Below are 24,265 nucleotides of genomic sequence, written 5' to 3' on the forward strand. Positions count from 1 at the left end.
TTTTTTTTTTCGCCATCGATAATTTAGAAGTGTGCAGCCACCCCAGATAAGTGGAGTTCATGTTTTGCGTATACGCTCTCAGGACCAGCGATAAGGGCATGTGCAGGTTTTTCTGTGAGGAGGGGAGGGGGGCAGGATGCACCAATTTGATCTTTGATCTGAAGTGGGGGCCGGTAAGACAAACGTGGTCGAGTGTCATTTGGTGCCTTGTATATCATGACATGAAAAAAAAATTGGACGGTTGAGGGGAGGGGGAGGGTACGAGACGCACCAGACTGCTAAAAAATTTAACGACAATTCAGGCCACCGCATTGATTTGCCGGGTTGAACCATAGAAGGAGTGACGCACGGTTAAAGTGAGTGTCCTCTGAAAAAAACTGGAGACCACTAACGTCAACACACCACGTGACCATCATCTGATGATGGTGACAATCTTGGCTCAGAGGGCATCGACGCGTTCTCTGGAATTGGCTTAAAGTGCCACAATTACGAAATTCGACGAGACGGTGGAATGTGACAGTGACCACAAAAGCACTCCAGGACTTGAAGGCCCCTGGTCGAATGCCGGCTATTCAACAGTCACGTTTCAGCGTTATCGTACATAGTCACGTGGTGGGTCGGCTTTCCGTTGCTCGGGAAAGAAAGATTGATTGATTTGTGGGGTTTAACGCCCCAAGACCACTATTTGATTATGAGAGACGCCGTACTGGAGGGCTCCGGAAATTTTTAACCACCTGGGGTTCTTTAACGTGCACCCAAATCTGAGTACACGGGCCTACAACATTTCCGCCTCCATCGGTAATGCAGCCGCCACAGCCGGGATTTGAGCCCGCGACCTGCGGGTCAGCAGCCGAGTACCTTAGCCACTAGACCACCGCGGCGGGGCCGGGAGAGAAAGAAAGAAAACAGAACGGTATCACGCGCCGGGTTTATTTTCAACTGCTGACTCTCGTGCCTGCTACAACAACTTCCGCTTATGCCAATGACACGGTGACTGTCAAGCATGTATCTGTCTGCGCGGAGTGGTGCGAGCCGAAATAGCCCGCTTCTTCGAACATCGGCGCTTTAATGATATCATTTTCCCGCAGTTACGCAGTGTAGCCGTAAGTACGGCGATTTTAATGATCCGCCGCAAAGTGGAAGTTTCCGTGTTGCCCATACGCAACGGTCGAAATGGCTGCACCCCTGACGGCACCCGTCCGCTATGAAATAGTCTGCAGACGCGCTTTCGTGCGCTGTAGAGTCCCGTATCTATATGACCCGAGAATCGCTCCTTTCCTCCGGGCCAATTGATACACGCACATTGAAACGTATTGAAGGGAAGCGTTCTGTTGCCTCGTCCACGTGTTTTCAACCTCGTCTTCATCTTTATTCAGCGCTTAATAAGCTTCTTCCTGATGAGCGTGCGTCCTGAAATGCCGGAGCGTCTTCGTTGACTAATATAGCGCACCTTCAACGCTTTGGCGTCGTACAAACGACGTGCAACTCGCTGATAAGCGCGACGTTGCCTGGACTGGCTTCTTAAAAACTACCGTTATATATCCTTGACTTGGCTCACTCGTGTAGCCTCCAATTTAGTAAGCTGTGCCTGAGGTGCAAATCGTCCGCCATTATCCCGTCATTGTCACGCGTTTGTAAAGTATAACTAGACAATTGCATGTGATCGTCCGTCATCAAGATTAGTAATGCGTGTATGATGCCGTTTCGCATTAACTTGCAGAGTACGCGCGCAGGCAACTTGCACGTAATGATCTCTCGAAACCGAGGAACTTTCGGCGTTTAGGCAACGTGTCGTCCAATATGGCGGCCCCCCCGGGAGTAGCTGCATCGACTACATATATACTTGGTCACTTGAATTACAGGGCCTGGAAGCCGGCAGCTTTCATAGCACCATCTAGAATTGTTCTAGAGGGAAGCCGGATGTTCTTGCCTATGGTAGCCGAAAGTGTACCATGGGCGTCAAACGAAACGCGAACAGCAGAGCGAGTGGGCCCAACCATTAGCAACGGTGCAGTGCGCTCCGTCCAGTCATCACCACTGACAGGTGCGCTCATCCGGTTTGACAGCACTGCATGATGGCCCTACAGTGCAATATTTTGTTCGCGTTCGAGTATTGATATGGTGCTGATAGTGACCGGTATGGGCGCGCCGAGCGCTTTTGGTCGTTTCACTTTTATTTTGTTTTATTTTTGTTGCCTTCGTTTCGAATACCAAGAATAAAGCTGAAGCGGACATACCGGACTGTAAGTAAATCCGGATGTAATCCGGATGTATCCGGATGTAAGTGAATCCGGATATACCGGATGTAAGTGTTGCCAGACCGGATGTGCGGAGCGGACTTGGGGCGCACACTACAGCTATGTAATGCTTGCAGTACCCACTCGATCTATACCTGTAGTGTTTCATTTGACGTTGATTGTATTCTTTCGATGTGAATCCCGAATCTGAAATTTCCTGGAGTTTTTATTACGTGGCCTAATATTTTATTGGAGTCGTTCTGGTGGCGGGGGGGGGGGGGAGCGAACAGTTTCATGAACCAGCGAAAATATTCACGCCATCGGCTGAAATTTTTTGCTTTTGTTAAGTGGGTGCTAAGTAAGAATGAGATAAACCAGTTCTTATGAGAGTACAAGATACGCACCCTCGGATGCACATGTTGCGTCTTTAACGCCTTCAAGGGTGCAACACCTGCGTAAATGTTAGGCAGCACCATCAAAGGTGGAAAATTTGTGCACTTCATTCTAAAAAGAGAGAAAAAAAATCAGCATACCCCACTTACTTTAAGACTCAACGCTATTCTGAGCGTGCGGAGAAAAGGTGACCGTGTTGTAATTTTTCTATTGAGCGACACGTTATAAAGTGACGCTAAATATATGTACAAATGTTGCACGCAGAGACTTATGTTGAACAGTCGCAGATGTTTATATAACCAGTTCGTTTCGTTCATTGAGCTCATTATTCATGACAGGACCAGCGAGTCTTATTCGTCAAACCATCTTGCCCTCCCATACCAACTTTGGTTCACGCCAGAGGGGGATCACGAGGGCACCCATACGTAAGCGTATAGATAAGATAGATAGATAGATAGATAGATAGATAGATAGATAGATAGATAGATAGATAGATAGATAGATAGATAGATAGATAGACAGACAGACAGACAGACAGACAAACAGATAGACAGATAGATAGATAGATAGACAGACAGACAGACAGACAGACAGACAGACAGACAGACAGACAGACAGAGAGATAGATAGATAGATAGATAGATAGATAGATAGATAGATAGATAGACAGACAGACAGACAGACAGACAGACAGATAGACAGATAGATAGATAGATAGATAGATAGATAGATAGATAGATAGATAGATAGATAGATAGATAGATAGATAGATAGATAGATAGATAGATAGATAGATAGATAGATAGATAGATAGATAGATAGATAGATAGAATGTCAATCAGTATCCTTAAGGGTGCTAGCTAAAAACGAAAATATCAACTTTGCGCCCTTAGAAAAAAACAAGACAATGTGAAGCAACACCACTATATAGGGGTGAATCGGTAAACAGTGCGATAAATGACAACGTTTAGCTGCGCAAGATAATTTCGCTCTACATAAGAAACCCCGCGATTGCGTACTTCGAGGTATTTTGTGTACAGCACATATGGGTTTTTTTTATTCGTACATCTCACACTAGCACTATACAATCATACGAATTGTCTGCGCCATAATATCCGTTGCTATGTTATACCTGCGAAGAAAAATGGCTATTTGGGCTAGTTGGTTTGAATTCATGGTAATAAGGGCTGCAGCGCGAGCACGAAGGTGCTAGAAGAAACAGACGAAAGGGGAGGCACGGAAGGCAAAGAGGACAACACGAGCGCTGACTACCAACTGGATTTTATTATTCGCAGCACACATGATAATATATACAACAGGCAACCTTTTAACAGAAAACATAGTGACGGATGCGTGAGCCAACCTTCGGTGGCCTTGCATGACAAAGAGTTCGCGCTTTTAGATAAGGGTTAGCCATTTTATCATTGTACCTTCTTTTTATCAGACCATTCCCCGGAATATGTCACGTTGCTCACGTTTGCTGTTAAAAGGTTGTCTGTTGTATATATTATCATGTATGCTGCGAATAATAAAATTCAGTTGGTAGTCAGCGCTCGTGTTGTCCTCTTTGCCTTCCGTGCCTCGCCTTTCGTCTCTTTCTTCTATACACCTTCGTGCTCGCGCTGCAGCCCTTATTACCATGTATACCTGCGAACTCTTTAATCTCATCGGCCCACCTAACTTCCCGTCTCCCCTTCGTGCGTTTGCCTTCTATGGGAATGCGGTTAGTTACCCGTAATGGTCAGTATTTGTTCTGCCTACGTGCTGTACGTACCCGGCCCATGTCAATTTATTCTTCTCGATTTCAACTATGATATCCTTATGACCCAGGTTTGTTCCCTGACCCGCTCTGCCCTTTTCTTGTATCTTAAAGTTACACCTGTAGTTTTCCTTTCCATCGCTCGATGCGTCATACGATCGAATAAATGTCTTCTAAAGCACTTTGAAATAGGCAGGGGCATATATCACGGGCACACGCGGTATTACATCCACCGCGTTTGCTACACCCGAAGAACTCAATCCGCGTGAGAAGATAAAAGTGCTGCACGCATGTAAAGAACCGACTTTTACCCCGCAAAAAAAAAAAAAGAGCGCCGCGTTGTAGCGGAAACGAGGGTTCCGTTTCGCGGACACGTATTATACGCCTTAAACGTCCCAAGAACGCGGCAGCACTTGCTCGATTCCGGAAGCGGAAAAGGAAGCTGCCGGGACAGAGCACATAAGACGACCGGAGGAAAGAATGGCGACAGCACGGCTTTACAAAGTTCATTTTTGTGTGTGTGTGTGTGTGTCGTTACATTCCTCCAGTGTCCTAGACCCTTTCCGCAAGTCTCCCTCGCGGTACAAAGTCAGACATAGACACATGTCATGTCATTTAACGCATGGGCTGTACAGCGCTCATTCGCTGATATCGCACATGCACGCAACTTGGTGTATTTCACTCATATCCGCAACATCTGACTCGCGTGAAGTCTCTATCTACACGGTATGCACTACCCGTAGTGCACGGAACTCGGGTGACTGCCTACAGATACGCGTAGACCGGAAGTTTGGAAGAAGCGTTTACCGCAGGGTGCTCATATGTGCAAACACACATTGGAACGGGTGGAATCTTTTCGAAAATCATTTATACTGGATCTGTTCCTGGTGGTATTTGCGTTGGTGTTTTTGGGGATGTGAAGAATATTATCTGCTGAGTAAGGGCTGCATATTTATAATGAAGACCTTCAAATGTCTTACAAGAAGTGCCGAATGTAGGAATATCTCCATAGGAAGAGGAATGATCTGAGTCGCGGCGGGAAAATTAGGACAAGACAGGTATTCCGTTGTTTGTAAACGTTTTCGATAGAATCTCGAAGGTGGACGACGTTGGCGTATCGACATGGTCTTGAAACATAATGTTGATGTGTGAAACTCCGCTGTTCTACATACATACATACATACATACATACATACATACATACATACATACATACATACATACATACATACATACATGCATGCATGCATGCATGCATGCATGCATACATACATACATACATACATACATACATACATACATACATACATACATACATACATACATACATACACACGTGCATACATACATACATGCATGCATACATACATACATACATACATACATACACACATACATACATACATACATACATACATACATACATACATACATACATACATACATACATACATACATACATACATACATACATACATACAAACATACACACATACATACATACATACATACATACATACATACATACATACATACATACATACCTACATACATACATACAAACATACACACATACACACACACATACATACATACATACATACATACATACATACATACACGTGTACGTACGTACGTGCGTACGTACGTACGTACGCACGTATGTATGTATGTATGTATGTATGTATGTATGTATGTATGTATGTATGTATGTATGTATGTATGTATGTATGTATGTATAAAAAACTTCAGCACGACAAGCTTAATCCTAATTTTGATCGACACACTCAGTCTCGTGTATACTGTCCGAATAAAACCTACAGCGTAACTTCATGCGGAATAAAGCTGATCATGTGCGCATGCGTCATTCGCAGGAAACATGCGATCGATGAACGAGGATCAGGTGATGTCGCTGCACGAGCTTCTCAAGCGCAAGATGGAACGCACCCGGGGCCTGGTGAGCCTCGGCATGGACCCTTTCCAAGCCGGATCCATGGGCTTTCTCATTCAAGAGCCGGGCGCCTACATCAACGTCTCGCTCACAAAGGTTATAAATGCAGCTTCAATAGACTATGTAATGTTGAATGGGCATACCGACACGACCCTTCAAGCTGTTTGTTTTCTTGGCTAGCACACGTGAACTGCAAAAAAAAAAAAAAAACCGTACCAACAAGGTCGCTAGAACTTAAGGTATACGAAGTTTGATATGAACATGATATGGGGGTGTGTTAACGTGGCGCCCTCTCTCGGCAGCAATGGGAGGGCGCTGCTGTCACGGACTCGGAAATAGATGAGAAAAAAAAAAAGAATTCTATCTCGTGAGTGTACCCACTCAGATTCACTAAGAGTCAGATAGAGCCACGATTATGAGTGCATCCGGGTGAGTAATACTTCGATTAGTTCGATTCTAAGTGAGTCTGGTTGAAGAAAATGTTGGTTTGTGTGAAAGTGAGACCGAGTGAGTCCTAGGCGAAAATATATTTCATCAATGAGCCTGAGGGAAGCTCTCCATTTTTTGCTGACCAAGTAGGTGAAGGCGAAAAAAAAAATGAAATTTAGCTGCCAGTTCTATACAGCGGATTTCGTGTTAGCGCCGGCGTCGGTCAACTTTCAAAGCGTAGGATGACACATGCAGCGTCACGAGAACTGCTAAAGAAAACAAAGGGGAGAACAAGACGAGAGAGAAACTGATTTTTGTACTCACGAGACACACATAGAGGCTTTCGCCTTAGCGACGAATGCGTGCACCTGCGGTTGTCGAGCTTGCCGAACGAGTTAAGTGATTTGCCATGGGCTTTATTATATTGCCACGTTCCATTTCCCAAGTTTTTGTTATCGTCCGAAAACACCACACGATTCTCAGCGCAAACCGCGCCTGCAGTTTTCTAGAAGGTTCCGGACTGTAGTAGATCATTTCGATAAAATCACGCCCACTGTGCGAACGGTACAGATTGTTCTGGAAGCTGCGCCACCGCCAGCGATAACGCTAGAACATTCGACGGCAAGAGTATAAATGCCGACGCGCTTCGCCGCTTGTCAGTTGTTGATCGAAGGCCGACGCTCCGTTCGCCGCTATCAGTCCGAGACTGCTATCTGTGCGAGACTGCTGCTGTAATTGGACTTTCAGTTTACCGGGCACAGGTTCGCCCAAATAAACAGTTAAATCCTAACACGAAGTCTCCTGTCTTCGGCCACGTCACGACCCCGTGACATCTGGTGGAGGTGCTGCTTCGTTCATGTACCGGACGCCCCCGTCAAGCCGTGAACCCAGCCCACGTCGCGGAGAAGACACCGACACCAACCAGGAGCAGCGAACAAGCCGCCGACAGCAAGGGCTACCACCGGAGTACGGGCTTCTACCAGACAAGGCGCGGAAGACGAAGGCCATGACCGCGACTGCAGCGACAATGACAACCGCAGCGTCCCAGCCCACGATGGTCATGCATCAACCCAGGGAACCACCAATTTTCCATGGGTCATCGTTCGAAGACCCGGAGTCCTGGCTGGAGACATACGACCGTGTGGCCGCCCTCAACCACTGGGACCATGACGAAAAGCTGCGTCGTGTGTTCTTCTATTTGGAAGACACCACAAGGACTTGGCTTGAAAATCGGGAGTCCACGCTCCGAACGTGGGATGTTTTCTGCGGCGCATTCCTTCAAACGTTCGCGAGCGTCGCTCGCAAAGAGAGGGCCGCTGCTTTATTAGAGACTCGGGTTCAGCTACCAAATGAAAATGTCGCCATTTTCACAGAAGAAATGACCCGACTATTCCGTCACGCTGATCCAGTCATGCCTGAGGAGAAAAAAGTTCGTTTCCTCATGCGAGGGGTCAAACAGGAGCTCTTCGCGGGACTGATGAGAAACCCACCGATAACCGTCCAAGAATTTGTAGCAGAAGCGACCACTATCGAAAAGACCCTGGACATGCGCACCAGACAGTATAATCGTCGCCTGACTGCAGACTGCGCTGCTGCTCAAGCCAGTAACTCCGGAGACCTGCGTGAAACGATCCGAGCGATCGTGCGGGAAGAGCTGCGCAAGCTGTTGCCTTCGGCCCAGCCTCAAGTGGATTCAATTGCCGACATTGTGCGAGAAGAAGTTCGGCAATCGCTTCAAATTCCCCACGCACCGCTGCCCGAGCCGGAAGCTATGAGCTACGCCGCTGCACTGCGCCACAACGCTCCTCCCCGTCCACGCCAAAACGCCGCCCCATCGCACTTCCGTCGACAGACGCCACCGCCGCCACCACCCCCACCGACGTCATACCGTTCGCCAGCGGCCCAGCGCAGTGCACCGAGGAAGACTGACGTCTGGCGCACCCCTGACCATCGCCCGCTCTGCTACCACTGCGGCGAGGCCGGACACACATATCGCCGTTGCCAGTACCGACAGATGGGACTGCGTGGCTTCGCCGTCAATGCACCGCGTCCACAGCCAGGAGAACGACCACGTGACATCGCCGACTACCTGACAGGAACTCGGTGGACACCACGAAGCCCTTCGCGTTCGCCGTCGCCCAGCCTCCGCACGTCACCGCACCACCGGCAGTACTCTGGCCCAACGCGGAGCCGGTCTCCTAGCCCGTATCCGGGAAACTAAGGGCAGCAACCGGTGGAGGTGCGGTTGCTGTGCGACGAACTACCGAAGATCCTCCGACGACGACGACGCCGCGACGGAGCTTTCCGAACACAACGCAAGCCAGGCAAAGCCCTGACGGCGAAAGCTCATTTACCGAAGGTGGCCTGACGACGCAGCATGGAAGCAGCGGAACAAGCCGACGCAGCCGTGACCCGACGCCACGCCCTAACTGTAATGCGAGACGGCGAACTAGCGACCTCGACGTTCTTATCGACGGCCACAGTGTGACCGCTCTCGTCGATACTGGAGCCGACTATTCTGTCATCAGTGGGTCGTTCGCCGCGAAGTTAAAGAAAGTTAGGACAGCTTGGAAAGGCCCTGAAATCCGCACAGCCGGAGGTCATCTCGTAACGCCTGCAGGAATCTGCACAGCGAGAATCACCATTAACGGCCGTATTTATCCTACAGACTTCGTAGTCCTACAGCGTTGCTCGAGAGATGTCATCCTTGGCATGGACTTCTTATGCCTCCATGGTGCTGTCATCAACCTAAAAACAATGTCGATAACGTTATCCACAGAAGAAGTACTACCGCCGCGCACGCCGTCAGGACACCATGCCTTGAATGTGCTGGAAGAACAAGTCACCATTCCGCCTCGCTCAAGCGTCATTATTTCAGTCGGCGCTCCCAAATCACCTGACTTGGAAGGCGTCGTTGAAGGCAGTCAGCATCTGTTGGTCACCCGAAATATTTGCGTCGCAAGAGGAATGGCAGAGCTGCGGGGAGGCAAAGCAACGGTTTTGCTCACGAATTTCAGCAATGAGTACAAACATGTGAACAAAGGAACAACGGTCGCATACATCGAAGAAATTGTCGAAGCCACCAGTGCTTTCGCCCTCGCCGATTCTGCGGAACCTGCTCAGAGGAACCAAGCCCCTCCCATAGCTTTCGACGTCAATCCCAGACTTCCAAACGATAAGCAAGAACAGCTCAAGGCCCTGCTCCTGCAATACGAAGATTGCTTTTCGTCGTCATCGAAAATTCGGCAGACCCCAATCACGAAACATCGCATCATAACCGAAGAAAATGCCAGACCACTCCGTCAGAGTCCGTACAGGGTTTCGACGCGAGAACGTGAGGCCATGAAGAGACAAGTTGATGAAATGCTGCGGGATGACATTATCCAGCCGTCCAAGAGTCCATGGGCATCCCCCGTGGTGTTAGTGAAGAAAAAGGATGGGACCCTACGTTTCTGCGTCGATTATCGCCGCCTGAACAAAATCACAATAAAGGACGTGTATCCCCTCCCACGAATAGACGACGCACTTGATCGGCTCCATAACGCCAAGTACTTTTCGTCAATGGACCTTAAGACTGGCTATTGGCAAATCGAAGTCGACGAAAGAGACCGAGAGAAGACGGCGTTCATAACACCGGACGGCCTCTTCGAGTTTAAGGTGATGCCCTTCGGCCTTTGCTCAGCGCCTGCAACGTTTCAACGCGTTATGGATACAGTACTGGCAGGATTGAAGTGGCAGACTTGCCTTGTGTACTTGGACGACGTCGTCGTGTTTTCCTCGAGTTTCGACGAGCATCTTCGGCGCCTTGAAGCTGTACTTCAAGCCATCAAGACTTCCGGACTCACACTGAAGCCAGAAAAGTGCAGATATGCGTATGAGGAGCTCTTGTTTCTGGGTCACGTTATCAGCAAGTCTGGAGTTCGTCCCGATCCACGGAAAACAGCCGCCATCGCCGACTTCCCGCCGCCCACTGACAAGAAAGCCGTGCGCCGATTTCTGGGCCTGTGTGCCTATTATAGGCGGTTCGTGAAAAACTTCGCCCGCATCGCCGATCCTCTCACTAACCTTACCAAGGCCGACGTGGAGTTTAAGTGGGAAACGCCGCAGGAACACGCTTTCCAGGAGCTTAAACATCGCCTCCAGACGCCTCCGTTACTTGCCCATTTCGACGAATTCGCCGAGACAGAAATACATACTGACGCAAGCAGCGTAGGTCTTGGCGCCGTTCTTGTGCAGAGGGCTGACGGACTTGAAAGGGTTATTAGTTACGCCAGCCGATCGCTATCCAAAGCAGAAGCAAATTATTCCACAACAGAAAAGGAGTGCCTCGCCATCATCTGGGCTACGTCGAAATTTCGCCCCTACCTCTACGGCAGGCCCTTCAAAGTTGTGAGCGACCACCACGCATTGTGTTGGCTAGCCACCTTGAAGGACCCCTCAGGTCGCCTCGCACGATGGAGCCTGAGACTTCAAGAATATGACATTACTGTCATTTACAAGTCCGGCAAAAAACACTCCGACGCCGACTGTCTCTCTCGTGCGCCTGTCGACCAACCGCTACCCGACGACCCGGATGACGACTACTTCTTAGGAACGATAACTACCGACGACTTCGCTGAACGACAGAGGGCCGACCCGGAACTTAAGGCCCTAATAGAATACCTCGAAGGCAGGACCGCTGAAGTCCCGAAGATATTCAAGCGCGCACTTGCGTCGTTCTTTCTACGAAATGGTCTTCTACAAAAGAAAAACTTTTCACCGCTTCGAGCTAAGTACCTTCTTGTGGTGCCTTCAGCTCTGCGACCAGAACTCCTGCAGGCCCTTCACGACGATCCGACGGCAGGGCACCTCGGTGTTTCTCGCACGCTCGCGAGGATACAAGAAAGGTACTACTGGCCACGTCTTACCACCGACGTCACTCGTTATGTGAGAACATGCCGGGACTGTCAGCGACGCAAGACACCGCCGGCAAGGCCAGCGGGACTTCTGCAGCCAATTGATCCACCTTGCCGACCTTTCCAGCAGATTGGTATGGACCTACTGGGGCCGTTCCCGACGTCGGCTTTCGGAAACAAGTGGATCGTGGTAGCTACCGACTACCTCACCCGCTACGCCGAGACAAAAGCCCTGCCAAAAGGCAGTGCATCCGAAGTAGCTAAATTCTTTGTCGAAAATATCGTCCTACGTCATGGCGCCCCAGAGGTCCTTATCACCGACAGAGGAACGGCATTCACTGCCGACTTAACTCAAGCAATCTTGGCATACAGCCAAACAAACCACCGCCCGACGACAGCGTACCACCCACAGACCAACGGCCTCACCGAGCGGCTTAACAAGACGATCGCTGACATGCTGTCAATGTACGTCGATGTCGAACACAAGACGTGGGACGCCATTCTTCCATATGTGACCTTCGCATACAACACGGCGGTGCAGGAGACGACGCAGATATCGCCATACAAATTGGTCTACGGAAGGAGCCCGGCAACGACGCTCGATGCCATGTTACCCAACGTCAACGACGAAGAAAACCTCGATGTGAGCGAGTACCTTCAACGCGCCGAAGAAGCCCGACAACTTGCGCGTCTCCGTATCAAGAATCAACAGACGACCGACAGCCACCGTTACAACCTTCGACGACGCTTCGTGGAATACCAGCCCGGTGAACGTGTTTGGGTGTGGACGCCGATACGCCGACGTGGACTAAGTGAAAAGCTTCTGCGACGGTACTTCGGACCGTACAGGGTGGTTCGACGGCTCGGCCCGCTTGATTACGAGGTTGTCCCCGACGGCATCACGAACTCTCAACGACGCCGATCGCGACCTGAAGTCGTCCATGTCGCGCGCCTCAAGCCGTTTCATGCGCGTTAACAAACTGAACTAGTGTTTTTTTGTATTATTGTTGTATCGTAATTTATTCATTGTACTTTCTTGCATTATTATTGTACTTTCATCTTTAGTTAAAGCATCGGGACGATGCCTTTTTTCAGAGGGGGGCAATGCCACGTTCCATTTCCCAAGTTTTTGTTATCGTCCGAAAACACCGCACGATTCTCAGCGCAAACCGCGCCTGCAGTTTTCTAGAAGGTTCCGGACTGTAGTAGATCATTTCGATAAGATCACGCCCACTGTGCGAACGGTACAGATTGTTCTGGAAGCTGCGCCACCGCCAGCGATAACGCTAGAACATTCGACGGCAAGAGTATAAATGCCGACGCGCTTCGCCGCTTGTCAGTTGTTGATCGAAGGCCGACGCTCCGTTCGCCGCTATCAGTCCGAGACTGCTATCTGTGCGAGACTGCTGCTGTAATTGGACTTTCAGTTTACCGGGCACAGGTTCGCCCAAATAAACAGTTAAATCCTAACACGAAGTCTCCTGTCTTCGGCCACGTCACGACCCCGTGACACTATTGTTTGAGAACAATGTTTTTTTTTCTAGAAATATTACACCTACTTTTCTAAGTGGTACCTGCTACGTCGACGACGATTTCTCACTTATTTAAACTTTCTCTGGAAATCTTGCACCTATATATACTTTTCAAAGTGGTACCTGATACGTCGACGACGATTTCTAATTTCAACTAAGCACTGCGCTTACTCTGACGCTACATGCATGGGCTAAGTTTGGCTGCTGTGTTGGCTTAACGATGACTACAGTCGGACAATGTTAGATTTCTTCAAGAACGTCTTCAATCTCTCTCAATTCACTGATCTAGTTGTGTACAAAATTTTATTTTTGTCAGTGACTTTGAAAACTTAAATTGCGTACTAGGCATGCTGGAGAACTCATTGTCAACCAAGTTAAGAAGCACGTGCAAGTGCAAACTTTTCAAAACGCCATCTAGGTTTGGTTGTCGAGCATTCTCGAACACCGGAGAGCTATCACCCGTGGCGTCGCAAATTAGTGCGACGGACGGGACGACGTCAAATAGCCGATGCCGCATTGCTGCTGCTGCTTTTCGCATATGCAAACACTGTGTCACCAATCGATGCCCCGACGTTCCGTCTCTTCATTAGCTCCGCCACGGTGGTCTAGTGGTTAAGGTACTCGGCTGATGACCCGCAGGTTGCGGGATCGAATACCGGCTGCGGCAGCTGCATTTTTTGATGGAGGCGAAAATGATGTAGGCCCGTGCGCTCAGATTTGGGTTCGCGTTAAAGAACCCCAAGTGGTCGAAATTTCCGGAACCCTCCACAACAGCGTCTCTCATAATCACATGGTGGTTTTGGGACATTAAACACCACATATCAATCAATCAATCTTCTATTCATTACAGCTCGCCGTGACGGGACTGTCGAACTTCACCATCCGTGACGTGGCCACCAACAACGCCGCCATGCGCGCCAGCGTGCTCATGATAATGCCCCGGGTGGAGATAAGATGCGCCTATCGCGTCAAGGTGAGACTGCAGACCTTCTCTTGCCTTAGAAGTGTGGCAGCTTGGGCTAGTTGGTATGGCATGACCATAGTTATAGCGCGAGAACAAAACGACGACACAGAGACAAGAACACACACAGAGACAAGAGACAAGTCTTTCGTGTCCTTCTTGTCGCTGTGTCGTCGTTTTGTTCTCGCGCTATAACTATCGTCTTCTCTTGCCGCTCCTTTTTCAAAAGAAGCTATGTAAGCTGTACGTATCTTGGGCTACGTCGTAAAAAGCCATCATCATCATGAGACAGCGCGCTCTTCTTGCAAGAACCAGCGCACGCCGCGGGAACTTGATGATATATATATATATATATATATATATATATATATATATATATATATATATATATATATATCCCTTTTTGTATGTCGTACAGGTGAGAAAACGCTACGGCGAATGCATGCGTTCTGACTGCCTCTTATTGATTGTGCTGCCGTGCCCACGGTTGCTTTGTGATCCCTTGTGTAACTTGTCCTGCTATTTGAGGGACCTGTTATTACTAGCAGGTGACGTCGAGACAAACCCCGGGCCCGACTTAAAACAAATTTCTCAACAACTAACGCAAATTGCTGGTGATATTAAACAAATTAAAGAAGAACGACTAACCGCTATTGAGTCCAAATTAGAAAAACTGGCTGCCTTAGATGAAAAAATACTGGACTGCACCACAAAAGTTTCCGCCTTAGAAAAAGTAGTATCAGGTCTAGAATTAAAGCTGGATGAATTAGAAAACCGGTCAAGAAGAAGTAACTTGATAGTGTATGGCATCCCTGAGGATGAAAAAGAAGACAAGGAATCACTAGAGCAAGTAATAAACAATACAGTTGCGAAAGGTGTTCTGAAAATTGAACCTGTTTCAATCGAAAGGATACATCGGCTCGGTAAACCAAGCGCGAACAAAACTAGACCAATAATTTTCAAACTCCTTGATGATCGAGAAAAAACAAAGATTTTGAAAAACTGTCATAAACTAAAGGATACCGACATATCAATTAGTGAAGACTTTTCCCAGCGTGTGCGTAATATAAGGAAAAAATTGTGGGACTCGGCGAAACCAAATAAGAAATCCGGGCAAAAGGTACATCTTGTCTACGACAAAATTAGTATAGACCGTATTCTTTATCGCTGGGATGACACCGTAAACGATAAAGTGATGATTGGCGAGGCAAAAAATCCCTCAACTGGAAAAAAAAACCTGCCAAGCAACGGGCCGGCGTCTCGCACTCGAAACCGCCCCAGTTGAGGTTTATAAATGTGAATTGCCGAAGTGTCTTAAACAAATTAGAATCTCTTGAATGCCTACTTCTCGACCTTGAGCCAGACTTTGTTGCTTTAACCGAAACCTGGTTAAATAATGACATTTTAGATAGTGAACTAACGCCCCCAAATTACAATATAATACGGAAGGACAGACCGACACGAGGCGGTGGAGTAGCGTTAATGATAAAACACGAAATTCAATACACTGTGCTGCCAGAGGTTGAAGGTGTAGAAGCTGTCTTTTTGAAACTAAAATTTGGCCTTCACACAACAATTGTGGGCTGCTGCTATCGCAGTCCTACTTCTGGCGAAGATAGCATGCAATCGCTCTACAACTACATTGAACAAAACATACAAAGCGCAAGATTCATCTTGTTGGGTGATTTTAACCTTCCTGATATCGACTGGCAATCCATGAAATTTCATTCCGCATGCTCAGATGTCCTTATCGACACAATGCTGCGATTTAATCTTCACCAAGTAGTCAACCAACCAACACGTGTCCAGGGAGAAACTTCAAATATTCTTGACCTTATATTCTTGAGTAACCACTTCCCAGCCGATGAAACAAAGATTGAAGTTATGGATGGCATATCTGATCACAAGCTCACTTTGTGCACTGTCCCCTTTCGTGATAAAATAGAACCAACGAACATAAAAATTACTTACCCGGATTTTAAATATGCCGACGACACTAGCATACTAAATTATCTAATTTTAAAGTTTCCGTCCTTCGAAGAATTGTCGAATGATAGTTCCACGACCATTGAAATATTATGGTCTCAGTTAAAAGAAATTATGCACCACTGTATTAATATCTTTGTACCTCTTAGAGTGAAAAAAATTAAGAAACATAACCCGTGGATAACACGTGAGGTAATACATGCGAAACGCAAAGTAAAGCGAATACGAAAGAGAATGAAACGAAAACCCGGAGCAGTAACAGTAGATAATTTGACTGCTGCTGTGAGTGACCTAAAAACAAAAATCAAAACAGCGAAGAGCAACTATTTCACTAAAACGTTGCCAAACTTTCTAAAAAATTCACCCAGCAAGTTTTGGAGCTACCTAAAGTCTGCAAAAAACAACAAAAGCAACACACCCCCGGAAAAAGATAACCCGATCACTGCAGACAAAATGAACAACTATTTCAAGTCTGTATTCACTGTCGATGACGGAAACATTCCAGACATCGACACTAGTGCGGAAGGTACCCTGGAACCGATTATTGTCAATGAGGCCGGTGTCATAAATCTCTTGTTAAACTTGGACACAAAAAAAGGAGCAGGGCCTGACAACATTCCTAACATCTTTCTTGTAAGATATGCAGAGGTGCTAGCTAAATATCTGTGCGTCATGTTTAACAAATCACTATCAACGTGCTCTTTACCTGTGGAGTGGAAAAAGGCCAAAGTTGTTCCTGTGCATAAAGGAGGATGCGGAAATGATATATCTAACTTTAGACCTATATCCCTGACATGTACAATCTGTAAAATCTTGGAGCACATAATTCTTAAACAAATAACTGTTTTCCTAGAAGAAAAACGTATATTATCTCCCTATCAGCATGGCTTCCGCCGAGGTCTTTCAACCATAACTCAATTAGTGGAATTAACACATGAGGTATCCCAGAGTATTGACAACCAAAAACAAACTGATCTAATCTTCCTCGATTTTGCCAAAGCATTCGACAAGGTATCGCACAAGAAACTACTTCAAAAACTTGAGGCCACCTTAGGAAATTCTACTGTTCTTAACTGGATCAAAAATTATCTTACTGATCGTACACAGTATGTGGAATTTAACGATGAAACCTCTGCTACCACCACCGTCACATCTGGAGTTCCGCAGGGCTGTGGGCTGGCGCCAATTTTGTTTCTTCTCTTTATTAATGATTTGCCTACAAATATTAAGGAAAAAATCAAATTATTCGCGGATGACTGCGTGCTATATCGAGAAATAAACTCAACGGAGGACCATGTAGCTTTAAATAGTGCTTTACAAGATGTTTCCTGCTGGTGCCGTAAATGGCAGATGTCACTTAATGCAAACAAGTGTACAATTTTATCAGTAAGTCGAAAAAAAACTAGGTCAAATTTTCTTTACACCATTAATGACATTCCCATAACTAGAGTAAGTCAGCATAAATATCTTGGAATTATTATAACTGAAGATCTAAGATGGGATGCACACATAAGTTACGTTACTTCAGCTGCACTACGCCGCTTGTTTACACTCAGATACCGGCTTCGCCAGGCCCCGCCTTCTCTAAAACTGCTTGCATACACTTCCCTTGTGCGATCATTACTGGAATACGGTAATATTATTTGGTCACCATTCACAAAACAGCAAATCACGAAACTGGAAGGAATACAAAGGAAAGCTTTGAGGTTCATCTACAACAAATACAGACATACAGATTCTCCGACTGAACTAATGAAAAAAGCTGGATTACTTACTCTAATGAATAGAACAAGGTTAGCACGTGCAAAATTCATACATGAATTAATACATGGTCATTTAAACATTGATGTATCCGCCTATCTTACGTTTGATCAAACTAGAAAAACACGCCAGAAACACCCAATGAGACTTAACGAATACTCCTTCAACACAAACTGCTTTAGGTACTCATTCTTTCCGTTAGCCACTAATGAATGGAATAAACTGAATCCGAGTATCTCCAGCACTACCGAATTAGCAAAATTTCTAACCCTTGTAGAAAATGAACTTTGTATTATGCAAACGGAATCACCTGGTTGATTTTAATATGGGTGTTCGTGTGAACAACGTACGAGCGAAGTATCATGTCATCATTTTTTTTCTTTAAGCAATTTTTAGTACTGAATCCAGGTGAAGAGAAATCGCCCTGTTGATTCTTGAACATGTTTCTGTTTTTCAGTGTGTATAAATTTGCCCTTCCTTGAAATACTTTGCCATATTGTAGGGTAGTTTCTTATTGCTGTGATTTCTTATTGTGTTTCTTGATGCATATGCCAATATGTCAACCAATGTGTCAACCAAGTCGCTGCATTTATTTTCTTCTGACAACTTCTCTTTACACTAATGTTTTATGCCTTCTTTGATCTGAAATTGTTAAATGATCCGATTCTGTTAGTTTCATTCTGTACTTTATCGCGATGTATGTCTTTATTGTGTACCTATTCGAATTTTTATGTTCACGCCCTTCCTGCTAAAATCCCTGATGGGATTGGCAGTATGTCGAAATAAATAAAATAAAATAAATAAATAAATAAATAAATAAATATATATATGGCCATACTAAGCCATCTGTCTTTCTGTCCTTCTGTTTCTTTCTCTCTTTTTCACATTCACATATATAGAAACGCAACCATATCGTTTCCACAAACACTCGCTCCGCTAAACGTTTGTTGTGCTAGCTAAGCCTGAATAGTTAAGTGCTTTCGCTGGCCTTTTGGACCTGGGGCACCCTGGTACGAATCCTGCCTCGCCCAGAAAATCTCATTTCGCTTTACTTCTTTCTTCTCGTCCCGCTCTACACTTCTCCTCCTTACCTTCATCCAACGCGTTGCTATGCGACACGTGGTGACGTCATTCCTCGGTGATGTTCCGCGAACATCCCACGGGCAAACCTCCGGCAGCCATCTGAGGGTGGGTACGGTTTCACCCTTGGTGTGTAACTTCAACTAACGTTTTTTTTTTTGTTCATAGAAAACATCTTCGCGAAGTGAATGATCACGAGTGGGCGAAGCTAGATGATAAAGTCCGTAACGTATACGTTGATGTCGCCGACTAATATAAAGGTCGGACGGACTAATGGACACATGGTGCAGGTGTTCTTTTTTTATTCAGAGCTGTGTAGCAGGTGTTGTTATACGAATGTGGACGCCGGTACATCGCCGGACAAGGCTAGCTCCTGGCGAGAGTCTCCCCAAAAACCTCCTAGTCCGACTCTGTGATGTTTGCAGAAATATTCGTGGGGTGAAACCAAGGAAGTTTTACGAACATGTGTTGAACCTGCTCCGACTATTTTTTTCCCTACTTTCATATCACCATGAAGCCCTGCCAAGACAGACGCGTACCGCGGCCATCTCGGCAGAACATGCCCAACTTTGTGCCGTTTTGAATTTAAAATGAAGCTGCTAGTATAAAGAAGTGCAAGCAGCGAATAAAATTGACGCAAGTTCTAGTTAAAGCACAGCGACTGCAGCAAAAAAAACTAAATACTGCCGCAGAAGACACAATTAACCAGAGCGACTATGTAAATGTCTTAGTGTACAAAGCTTAGACAACGCAGTGTGTTTAAGGGCGTACTGTCATTTACTATGCTCATCTATGGTATTGTTGTTGCTAACGGCCGTTTCATGGTATACAGCTCTCCCATAGTTAAGTAGAGGAGGAGGAGGAGAAAAACTTTATTAATCGCGAGAGGAAAAGGTGCGGTGGTAGAGTGTCAGAGGAGCCTACCTAGCGTAGGTCTCCGCTAACCTCTTGGCCCAATCCAAGATCTGGTCCGTACTCGAAATCATTAAACACTTTTCCTAAATGCATAATGTACAGGAACGGCACACTGCTCTCCCACAGTTGAGTACAAAGTACTCGAAATCGCTTTATGCTAAACCAACAAGTCATCGTTTCAGCTCTTCCATAGTGTAAAGTACCACGTACTCTAAACCGTTAACCTAAACACACGTGCTGTTCGTTAGGCTCACTGTCGCTTTGCGATTTTTTACCGGGATAGCATACCCCTCTCCCGTAGCAGAGTGCGTCGAATATTTGTTCAAAACGCTAGTTGATAGCGGATAGCTTATAGCTCTCCTGGGTATACATATGTAGGTATACATATGTAGTGCCATGGGTATACATATGTAGTGCTCTAAAGCGTTCAAAATTTATTCTAAGCACACATCGATACGTGTGACGATGCTCCAGTGGGCAACTTACTGCTCTCCTGTAGTAGGGTGCGGGCCCTCGAAATTCCTAGACAGGTGCGACAGTTTTGGGCAGTGCGAGTTGACTACGCATGCTTCAGTCTATAGGTTCACAAGAACTGCATGAGTGCCACCTTCCAGACAACCGACACTTGTGATTCACTGCATGAAGATGCTTCGATTTTTTTCCCTATTTCCTACTCAGCCGATGTATCAATTCTTCCCCGGCCTCCTCCGAAAGTTTTCTGCACATAACGTTGTTTTGCATCGCCTCCAAGATCAAAGCATTGCAAGCATTCTGCACCCTATCTGGTACTGAGTTGCCCCCGTTACCAAACGATGGCATTACGTTATGACGCTCCGTTATAGGGCGTCCCCACATGGTGACATCATGACTAGTGACGTCACCATTGTGCCCCCTAGGGACGTCATCTCGCCATGCCGATTTTTCGAATCGCTCATGTCGAGGCTGACGGACGCTGACGGTCACTTTCCGTGTTTGATGAGGCGTCGAAAGCTGTCGTCTTAAAATTGCATTTCTTCACGAATCAATTGTTACTTCTGCCAGGGCTACATCAGCGGCGAAGGCGAGAGAGAGTCACGCGTCATCGACGAGAGCGGTCAGTTCGAGGCGGTGCTGGGACGGGCAGCGATGTCCTGGTTCGCCCGGGTGCTGCACGTCGACAAGGACGACCTGCTGGTGGCCCAGACAGGTCTGCGCACGCACGTGGACGAGGTCGTGACCAAGCGGTTCCAGCCGACGGCCAAGGCCAGGACGCAGTCCGAGGACCAGGACGTGATGGGCGTGGTCGGCGACAGCATCGTAGACCACGTGCGCCACATGGTCGAGGAGAAGCTGAACAAAGTCATAACCAAGGTGACGACATGTGCGCTTTGGTGGAGCGTATCGCGGCTCATGTTATCACGCTTACAGTCGGGAACGATGCGGAATCGCTGAAAAATGGAAAGTCGCTGGAGTCAACGTTTCGGGAAGTGTGCGATTCGACCTCTTGTTGCCACTTTGACAGACGCATCAACTTTTCGAAATGTTTGTTCCAACGATCACGTGATGAAGCTTACAAACGAAGGGGTTACGAATATAAGCCGGGCCCGTAGCCAGGAACTTTTTCAAGAGAGGGGCCCAGTTGCTGAAGGTTACTATTTAAAAAAAAAGCACCTACATAATCTTTTATTGTTTGGTAAAACACCCCGCTCCATCAAAATTTCAGAAGGAGCTGGGCTAGAGGCACATCCCTGGCCTGAACTGAGCTTGTCAGCTGGATGATTGTGGCTGATTCAAACAGTATTTTAAAGTGGCATCACTTTATGGGGCGCACTGAAAGCGAGTTATTCAGACAGTGGAGTGCTGGAACGAGGAAGGTTCTATTGCGAGATCCCAGATTTGTTTTTTTTATAAAGATCGAAGACCCTTTGTCTGCAACAAAGGTATATCTTACTGGGGAGAACCATGCCGAAAACCAATTAGTTTTCGTTACCACGTCCCAACTAGCAGCAATACTTCCACCAGCAAATTCAAAGGCTTAATCATCACTCACGTATGGGACACCGTCGTTTTGCACAGCGGTAATAACAACAAAATGGTTACCAAGGCATGGGAAACACCATCGAATAAGGCGGGGTTTTAGATGGAGTGACGAGATTATTAATTTCGTAGGGACGAAAGGGAATCTGGTGGGCCGAGATAGGGCAAAGTGGAGATCAGTAGGAGGTGTCTTCGTCCTGCAGTTGAGCTAAGTAGGCTGGATGTTATTCCTTTAACAGCTGGCAGGTTTTACACTCACGTCGTTAACAGCGCCACCTTGCGGGAGTTGTCTGTGTGTTGTGTAAGGGCATAGCGATCCGATTCACCACTATTGGTGAACAACACACGTGGTCATATATGCTTTTGAGGATACCCCTATACATCACAGGCGGTGTCCACAAAGCCCAGCGAAGTGCAGGACCTGCTAGAGTCGCTGGTCGTTCCGACGCCTCACTCCGAGGTACCGCGCACCTTCTCGCCTCACGGTCACCGCATCAGCAAACGCCAGGTTCCATGCAACAACGGAACCGAGCTGGACGACTACGTGGACTACCTGTTCCGCTTCGCCACGCGTCTCATCCGAGCCATGGAGCCCATCCAGGGACCCAACTTCACCATCTACATCGAAGAACATCTTCAGGTACGCAACTATTTAAACGATACATTCAACCAGGAAAAAAATGGCCTCATAGTATCTGCGTGTTTCTCTGCAAATGTCGTCGAAACATGATGGCCTTCTGTCTGGAGGCGCTGCGCGAGATATGGACGCCACCTGGCAGTAATATCGAGAAACAGAAGCTTGTGTAGTACGCAGAGCCTCTGGTAGGTGACAGCACCATATCGTAGGAAACGCCTTTTTTCGAGCATAGCGTCGCATCGCCAGAGCAGCGTATTGAACATGGGGTATTTAAAGTTACGTATGTGTGCATTTTCTAGCAAAAAAACACACCTCCTGATACTTACGTATTGATTTTGCACCACATATATGCGTAATATTTGCTTTTTGATCGACAATGTTCACAAGTATAAATGCAGCCACCACATCAAGATGGCGGGGCTTTAAAAGTTTCGCCGGGACGCTTAATTGTTTCGAGTGACAAACAGACAGACAGACCAAAATTTCTGCGTTGAAGTATCCCAAAAAAAGACTGTCTCCTTATAAAGTCATGGAAGCTACGTGCGGATGGTGAGGAAAGAGCAAAGCTTCTGGTGGCCTTCTCTTCCACACTGCCCTTTCCCGCCACCTTGCTATAAGATGTAACATACATATAGCTATGCTATTGGTTCTTTTTAAAGAACCCCGGTTTGTCTAAATTTACGGAGCCCTCCACTATGGCGTGTCTCATATTCATATGGTGGTTAATATGGTGGACCGATTGGCAACTGTCCATAACATGAAATGAGATGACTCCTCTGGTGGAAATACTGTGCGTAGCATTGACTCAAACCAACACGCTTTTTTTTTCTTTCGTGAGAGTTGGGTTTATATTTTTAATTCTTCATTGCAAGTCACGGAAAATGATCTGTGGCGCCTCTGGCGGCAATAACGTGTACGATCAACACATTTTCGCCAGACAAACGAAATATGCAGTACTAAAAAAATACAAGTCAAACTGCACAACCGATGTACCCGACCACGTGTCCATTGATTTCTGTGCACCGTCGACAACCTTTTTGTTAGTATTGAGATATTGTTCGGTTCTTCATAGTAATTGATATTACCCGATAAAAAAATGTGCCTGTAGGCTTGCGTTAGTATAGTATGCATTATAGTGGCGCTACCTTGGCGCGACATACTCGACACGGCCGTGCATATGCATAGTGACGTTTTCGGTGACGTAGCTTGGCTCGTGTATCGAGAGAGTAAAGACGCTGGGACAAGCCACCATTGACACAGGCATCCTTTGGCGCTGGCCATGTGGCCAACAGAGTGTGGTACAAATACAGGGAACGTGTATAATGTCACAATATCTAATCGTAAAAGCTTGTTATTTACAAAAAATAGTTGACAAGCACAACGTAAAGGTGGTCAAGTGTAGTTACAGGAACTCCTGCGAGAGAAAAACGACGAAATCTTTCACAAATCTTGAGAACTGCTGGCGGCATCACTATCAGTTAACATCGTTTATAGACGAAAGGTACAATAAATAGCAAAAGTTTGCGGGACACGAAATGTTTGATGAAGCTACATCCCCGTTTTTTTTCTGGGAATGTAATTTCGAAATAGATCTTTCGTACTGCACTTGACATTCCAACCTATACAGTCACCAGCTTGATTATAAGCATTGCGCACTGATATTAGCGGAAATTAGCATTTGTTGTGGATTCGCATCTGTTGTGCCGCAAGATT

At 46.7% G+C, this 24,265-nt stretch overlaps 1 protein-coding gene across 1 annotated transcript in view; it reads left to right on the forward strand.

The window, feature by feature from the left end:
- The window catches only part of LOC119179283 (uncharacterized), a 55,543-nt gene that overhangs the window by 18,530 nt on the left and 12,748 nt on the right, over window positions 1-24,265 (forward strand). Inside the window, exons 2-5 of the mRNA XM_037430351.2 lie at window positions 6,264-6,436; window positions 14,047-14,169; window positions 20,941-21,249; window positions 22,304-22,555. Of these exons, the coding sequence (XP_037286248.1) occupies window positions 6,264-6,436; window positions 14,047-14,169; window positions 20,941-21,249; window positions 22,304-22,555 (857 nt within the window). The remainder of the gene's footprint in view (window positions 1-6,263; window positions 6,437-14,046; window positions 14,170-20,940; window positions 21,250-22,303; window positions 22,556-24,265) is intronic.

This window comes from Rhipicephalus microplus, chromosome 7 (assembly GCF_043290135.1).
Source record: "Rhipicephalus microplus isolate Deutch F79 chromosome 7, USDA_Rmic, whole genome shotgun sequence".
Classification (NCBI taxonomy): Eukaryota; Metazoa; Arthropoda; class Arachnida; order Ixodida; family Ixodidae; genus Rhipicephalus; species Rhipicephalus microplus.